We start from the raw sequence: 7,741 nt of genomic DNA on the forward strand, positions 1-7,741 counted from the left end.
CATCAGCAGGGTTTCGCTAGTCTCAGAGGTGCTCGTTAACGTTAACAATAGAATTGTTAACAGAGAAGTGAGCTGAAAAAGTAGGGTGAAGAGGTTCGTGTTTTTTAAATTCGTAGGAGGCCAACGTAGGCTGCTACAAGCAGGGCTGCCAGTAGTGGTGCCGGGATGGTCGCTAGAACAAAAAGGGTAGTCACAAGGACTATAAGGACGACGGTAAGGATTGGGTCAGGTAGTACGAGTGGAAGGATCCAATCGGCTACCAAGAGGAGGATAATGAAGAAGTAAATGTTGGGCAGCACGACGCTGGGCAACGTTAAGCAAGCTTCGGCTAAATGTTAGCCACTAACTCTATCGACTTAGATCGTACTAGGATCCCTACTCGCACTTCGGTAGGAGATGCTCTAGTAAGTCAAAGGCGATGAAAGTCGATGGGACAGATAGTCACGAAGGGCGGAGTTCGATGTTAGGTAGATTAAACCTTAGCCGAAGCTGGGGATTAAGCCAGCTGAGGCTCTACTTAAATACATGTTGGTAAACTAAAAATAGTACTGTGAGAATGCGTCCGTCATGATCGCATATGAGTAATCAGGCTGAGTAATACAAAGGAAAAAGAAAAGAAATGAGTAAACCGTAACAACAAGTTAGGGTAGAAGAAGTTATATTTCTCTTGATCTACAAGCTTTATATACTACTTCAAATTAAATATGTGAGTCATGAAGGTGTCATCAAGAATCATAACTAAAATACATGAGTCATCAAAATTAAAATAGCACCCAGATCATAACATGACTCAGGTCACATCATGTACTCTTTACAGTGCCCCCCTACGCCACAATGACTCAATCAGCTTCATCTTCTGATATGCCACGGTAGGCCTCAGGAATGGACAAGCTAGAAAGCTTGATCTGGGTCCAGTCCCCAGGAAATCCTTTCGATACTAGTGTTTTGCCATATAACCTATCCATTTTCGTAACCTTGTAAGATTCCGAGAGTCCATGAACTCGACAGTACTGGTGGATGTAATCTCTCCACCCAGATTTGGTCAAAGCTTCTGCTACTCCCTGTTCAACATTGCCGATAATCTCCATCATGAACTTGGAGCATTCGTGATTCCATCCCCGAGACCTAGGTTTGAAGTACTCTTCAAAGATATCATCTGTAGGAAAAAGCATTCGAGGGCTGGAAGAATCGAACTGTTCCACAAATCCTTGTAACGCCTGTACCTCACCGTTAGTAAGAGGATTGTGCAACAGATGTTGGGGAGAGTTGATCGCTGGAGGATGCGATTGGCATTTGAATTTGTGCATGCAGATGATGGATGGCCCTCTCATTAGTTTCTCCATGGCATGGTGAAGAGGCTGGCTGTGGGCACCTGTGGAATAGTGAGCAGGCTAAAAGGCGAACCTCAAAAACCCACACACACACTCACACAACTACACAAACTACAATCACCCTCGTAAGTTCTAGGGGGAGCGATTATTTCTAATGTGATCCAACTATACTTCAATATCTCGAAGAGTTTCTCTTATTCTCAGCGCTCTTAGCGAAGCTAAGCTTTCTCTAATGAATTCCTGAGTCTAGGAACTTTTTACAGGAAGGTCGTTCACTGGCACAATGCAACCTTCAAGGCAGATTTGAGTTATAATACACAAGGGACACTGATCCCAACAGAAATAGAGGCAATACACGCTGAAACTTTAGTGAGCTTGCTAAAAGAACACCACAGGCAAGCACTGACTTAGCCCGCTCGCTACACAGCTGTATGTAGGGGTTCTCCAACTAACTCCAGCAGGTTATCTCGACTTAAGAACACTTCAGAAGTGCTCGGAAAACAGATTCAGAAACGGAACTTCGAACAGAACTGACATGGAACAGACTGAAACAGAACAGAACAGAACAGAACAGAACAGATCTCAGATTTCCACTTCAACACATTCTCCGAACAGACTTATCACACTTAACAGAACAGAAACAGCGTCACTGATTCGTATTCACTCTGACTAAGTTCTCAAAAGTCTTATCAAAAGGGTATCTTGTATTTCTCTGAGTGAGCTCGCTAATTCTATGCACAGCTCGAAGTCACAAACTGATCCTTTGTTACAGTACCGCCTTCAACGTGTGTACAGGAACTCGGGGGCTCAAAACTTGCCTCTACCTACTGTAACCAGCCTACTTATACTACAGGGGAATTAGAATTACAAACATCATGCAGTACCCAGACTCCTACATGCGTAGCATGTTGCCACCGCCGCCTTACTGAGCATCCGAGTCGGACTTCCCAGTTTTAGTCTCATTTCTATAGTGAGCTCACTAAATGCATGCCAAGAGGTGCTCTCCTGACACCCGTGGGCTTGTTCTCTAGCGACCGACAGGTCTAGGTGCATGGAACTATCAGTTCTGGCATATGTCGTTCAGGACTTCTTTCTTGGATTCACAGAGGCTTCTCGTAGACACGGCAACAAGTGAGTCTTCGAACAATGGGACTCAGAACAATGGAACATGGGCTTGCGGACTTCGGCCAAAGCCCATTGCCCAAGTTCGTGCCAGTGATATCTGTCATCTCGCTTAAGGATCTCCCTGGATTTTCAGGTACGATGCGTCACAGTTAGCGAGCGCGCTAAGTATTCTCAGTGTCACTGCAATCTTCAAGGTTTTATCTAGCTCCCACGAGCATGCTTGTAAGTTAAAGCCTAAGGCATTGGGTATAGGGTTTGGCCTTCTCATCATGCATGCCCATCAGGTACAGTGCTGTGACTAAGTCCTGTTTAGAATCCCGTTGCTTCTTATGCCATAAGTTATATTCCATATCATTGCACCACGTAGCCTTAGTGTCGATGTGTAGTTTTAGTCCGCTCGCTCACTATATCTCAGTATGCATGTAAAACATGTTAGATTGCACAATTACATGCGTAAATAGGCTGCAGTCGCAACAACGGATTCCCCTGAAGTACTTGACAAGAAAAGCAATAACGTTGCCTTGCATGATCATGGCACCCACGTTTTCTCGATCCGTAATTTCGTGGACTAGACGGACATACTGCTCGTTGAGGTCGGCGATGCCACAGTAGTCATTGATCTCTCGCTCATTCCAGCCTGGTCGGTGAGGATAGTCGCAGGTCTTCACCACAAAAGGGGAGTAAGTTTCCATCCCTTGGCAGAACATCGGCAATGATCCTTCCGGAACTGCAACTACAAACTGAAGATTCCACGAGACGCAATAGTCGAGAATTTTGGAGGAAGAATGAAAGCCTCGGGGACTGACGTTTACGACGGCTTTGAGAATAGTAGCCGTGTAATCATCGGCTATTAAATATCCATGGTCCAATAACAATGGGTTCCAAACTGGATTGTCACGTTGACGAATGTAATGAGTGGCATACGCAGGCGAGCATTCCCTCAACCAGTTAGTGACATTGTGAAAGAAGTCTCGAGGGACTGGATGTCCTTCCCCATAAGGAGCAATGGTATCAATTGAGGCATGCTGTCGCCGGTAAGAAGGGAAGAGACCGCTGAGGATAGGGTGAGGGCGATCCAACTCCTCACTTACTTGAGAGATCAACGACTCAGCTGCAGAATAGTGCTCCACTGTCGCATCAGAAGAATGGGAGGTAGGAGGACTAGAAGTGCTAGATCCTTCGTCAGTTATTTTAATAATCAGACTTCGAGAGCTAGCTGACCTTTGCTCGAACTCCGGGGAACTTGCCATCCTGGCCATTATCCTCCTAGGATCTCGAATCTGGTAAGGAGAAGCCCAGCTAATTCTGGCTTCCAGATGGGAGGCCATTGATGCATGTGAAGAGGATTTCATAGAGCTCAAATCTACGGATTGCGAAGGACTACCAAATATCTCTTCGATTTTCTGGGTGACATCTTCTGATGCATCAGAGGGCACGTCAGTTAAGCACCCGACCTCATGAGGTAACGAGGAAGCACCAGCTATTGGTCCTGGTACAGGCAATTCTGAATTGACCATTACCTCCTCGAATGGGTAAGTCAATTCTTCTGTTGGTTCCATCTTGACTATGTTCAGCGCCTTCTCAGGTGCCTTGGGATAGAGATTCGGAGAAACAAGGTCGATCTCTGCTTCATCGTCTGATGGATATGGCGCTATCTTAGTGTAAGGGAATTGTAACCAGGGAGTAATTTCCAAGATGTCAAACCCAGGGCTGTGTGTGGAGATGTGACGTTCTGCCAACGATTGTATTTCATCCAAGGAACTGTTGACGCGAGCGCTCTCGAGACGAAGCCAAGCTTTCCGGCTGGAAGGAGAACCAGGTGTCCATTCTATGATTTTTTCATAGAGGAAGTGGATTATGGAACGTCCTTCCCCATTGTCATGGGCTACTACCTCGAACTCGTTAGTCCACCTCATCAGCAGCCACGACCTTTTGTTCAACGGGATAGGTGCCCAGTTAGGTATACGAAGATAGACCAAGGAGTTGGGATGAATGAAAGGTGGATCTACTGATTTTCTTATCTGTTGAACCGTTTGAAGGGAAGTATTGGATTCTCAGAAGGCGTCGATGAAGGGAATCAGGGTTGGAACCTCTTCGGTGGAAAGAATGGTGTGGGCCCTTTCGTTGGCTTGATGGTAAGTTTGTACGAGCTCGTTATTGATACGTAATAAGCGAGTAATGTCACGCATGTCCAGAGTGAAGTTGATGATGAAGGTCGGACTCCCGTTCTTCACGGCTCTTTGAATAAAGAACCCGTGAAGAGGGTCATGAGCATCGAACACTGCGCCTCAGGTAGGAAGGAAGGGTAGTTGCAAACGTCGAGTGAAGGAATGGGCTGTGTAAGAAAAGTTGGAGGCCCAGTCGATGCCAACCATGATTCTCCAGTGATTCAGGAAGGTGAGGAGCTCTCCCATGACTATGATGGCCAGGGAACATACCTTCTGAGCTTGTTCGGGGGAGGGGTAGACTGAGCAAAGAAGCTCTATGTTGAAGAGACGTGGTAAGGTTGACTTTGGAACATACCATGGGTGTTTCGTGACCAGCTCGACGCACTCCTTTGCGTCCCTAAAATCCTTGACAACTTCTTTGACCCAATTTCTTCTAAACATCACACCCTTCTCACCCGCCCTAGTGAGCTGCAATGGTAACCTCCCCACTAGGTCAAACATCCACGGACCTTGGGAGAGTCTTGCGAGAATCTGAAGGGTCTCCAAGGATGGTCAATATTGAAGCTGACTGGTCTCTTCATTTCTGAGGGGTTCAGATCGATGTGGCTCAAGTCGTTAGCCAAGAGGGTGCTTTCTTCGAAAGAGAGAGGTACTGGATCAGTACTATAGATGAAGGGAAAGGGATTTGTGTGATGAGGCATGTTGTAGGCCTGAATGAGAGGAGACTGGCTAATGATTTCACTGGGAGGGACGGACCCATCGCGACAAGAGAGGAAGTACTGCGTCATGACAATCAAGGTTCGTGGGTTTCACTATAGTTCAAAGCTAAGGCTAAGAATCTGGGTCAACATTTCTTTCTTACCTGGTTTATATATCCCTGGGCAGGTGTCAAGTCATCCCTAGTAATCCTTAGACTGTTCACGGAGTTGAAGTTTCGGAGTCATAATGATTCAAGTAGCTAGGACTCCTCGTGTAGGACATGAGGAGGTCAAGAAAAGATGAAGGGTTTTCGTCAAAGGCAAGTTAAAATAATTTAAGAATCATGATGTTATGAGGCCTGGGAACTATTAGGTAAGGTTGATTAGCCCCATTTGAAGTGTACCTTCTCAGAGCTGATGCACCCTCCAATATTCCCTTAGAATCTCTGGGGAATTCTTCAAGTCAGTGGCTGTGGCCCAAGTATCAAACTGAGGACCGTAGTTTGCCCATCTCACTAAATATTCTGTTCAACCGCTCTTTTTTCTATGACCGACGAGTCCTTCCACTTCATATTCTTCCCTAGAGTGCGTTCTTCTGGTTTCCGGGAGTCGCATTCGATTAGGCCAGTTTTCCAGGCTAGTGCGATACAATTTCAAATGATCCACATTAAAGATCGAAAATCTGGGGTAGCTGTCACTCATGCGGAGTCGGTACACCTTCAGATTAACTTTCTCCAGTATCTCAAATGGCCCGATCCACCGCTGTACCAGCTTTGAACCTTTACCTTTGCTCTCTCTCCATTCTAGACTATGCGGATTTACTAGTACTAGGGTTCCGGGTTCGAAATCAGGTGCAGGCTTCCTTCCTTTATTATAATATTTTGCTTGAGTCTCTTGGGATCTCGCTATTGCTATTCGGGCGCTTTCTCTGTGAATTTGCAATTTAGAAATGAACTCGTTTACATTCGGGGACACTGCATACCCACCCGGACTTTCTTTATCTAAGACTGGGCTCAGCCTCATTAAAGGAGACGATGGTAGGAATCCTAGTAACAGTTCAAACGGTGAAGTACCCATTGATGCATGAACATGTGAATTATAGGTGAACTCCAATAGATATAACCACTGGGACCACTGCATCTTGTCTTCAGCTATGTAAGCCCATAACATGGATTCCAAAGTACAGTTCACGATTTCAGTCTGTCTGTCGTGCTGAGGGTGATGAGAAGAAGATAGGGCCATTCTAATTTTCAAGTACTTTGCCACTCCTTTCCAAAAATCTGACGTCCACCTCGGGTCCCTATCTGACACTATGCTCGAGGGTATGCCGTATTTCGTTATGACATTCTTAGTGAACATTAACACAAACTCCTCAGCATCCAATCCTGTCGTGGTGGGAATGAACTGAGCGTGCTTGGAGAGCCGGTCTACTATGACAAAAATTGTGTTATATCCCTCGGACCAGGGAAGGTCAGTGATGAGGTCCATTGATACGGATTTGTAAGGTCTTGATGGAATTGGATTAGGTATGAGTAGACCGAATTTGTTGAAGTTGGTGGATTTCGTCTTCTGACAGACATCACAGGTCTCACAGAATTTTTCTACATCTACCTTCATACGTCTCCAATAGAACTTCGAGGAAAGTTTTCACCATAGCTGCTCTACTTGCAAGTGAGCTGTCTCCATCAGAGATTCGTGCGCTTCTTCAAGTATTTCCCTCCTTAGAGAATTGGGGATGCATAATCGAGGTTGAAAGTCCACGTCTAAAAAGAATAGCAGACCCTGTTCATCTTTCATGAACTTCTTTCCTAAGGATCTGGAGTCCTCTGCCTCAGATGCTTCCCAGTATATTGTACAAAACTGTAAGTCACCTTTATAACCTTCTATGAACCTCTTGTTCAAATCTTTTTCCATAACTATATGTATAGTCAGGATCGGGGAATTCATTGCTTCCCATAAGTCTTCGGTTGCTTGACTATCCGGGTTTATTATTTCAGACCCGCTTTCCGGGACCTTGGTTTTCTTGGTTCTGTCCGTCCCGTGATTCCTTTCCTTGTCCTCATGTCTGATGTTCTGGATTCCTGATTCTGATTTCCCCGTCTTCTGGCAAGGCGTCTTGGCGCTTTTTTTCTTGGCTTTCTTCGAGCTTACCCCCCCTGCATCAGCATCCTCGCCGTTCTGTTTCTGGCTTCTTGTGATAGCGAACGCATCTTGCATTGCCCATACTGCCTCAACTCTTCTGGCTGGAATAGCTTTCAGCTTGTTTTCTTGAGCTTCTGCTAAGTCGTTCTTCAGGGTCAATGATCTTTCTTCCAATTCCATTGGGGATATGTGTTCAGGAGGCTCTCTTGGCAACTGTGATAATGGGTCAATGTTTGAGTGTTTGCCTCCTGGTCTGTGAACAATCTCCAGGTTTGGA

The 7,741-nt window shown here is 45.7% G+C and overlaps 1 protein-coding gene across 1 annotated transcript; it reads right to left on the reverse strand.

Annotated features, from left to right (window-relative positions):
- Positions 1 to 3,396: 3,396 nt before the first annotated feature.
- EV420DRAFT_1487734 (uncharacterized protein) lies at positions 3,397 to 5,325 on the reverse strand (the record flags this gene model as incomplete). Its single annotated transcript, XM_060470560.1, has 5 exons — positions 3,397 to 3,444; positions 3,548 to 3,626; positions 3,678 to 4,477; positions 4,895 to 5,092; positions 5,134 to 5,325. The coding sequence occupies 5 exons, from the start codon at positions 5,323 to 5,325 to the stop codon at positions 3,397 to 3,399; spliced, it is 1,317 nt and encodes a 438-aa protein (XP_060322127.1).
- Positions 5,326 to 7,741: the final 2,416 nt, after the last annotated feature.

The sequence above is a fragment of the Desarmillaria tabescens genome (genome assembly GCF_030435595.1).
Source record: "Desarmillaria tabescens strain CCBAS 213 chromosome Unknown EV420scaffold_135, whole genome shotgun sequence".
Taxonomy (NCBI): Eukaryota; Fungi; Basidiomycota; class Agaricomycetes; order Agaricales; family Physalacriaceae; genus Desarmillaria; species Desarmillaria tabescens.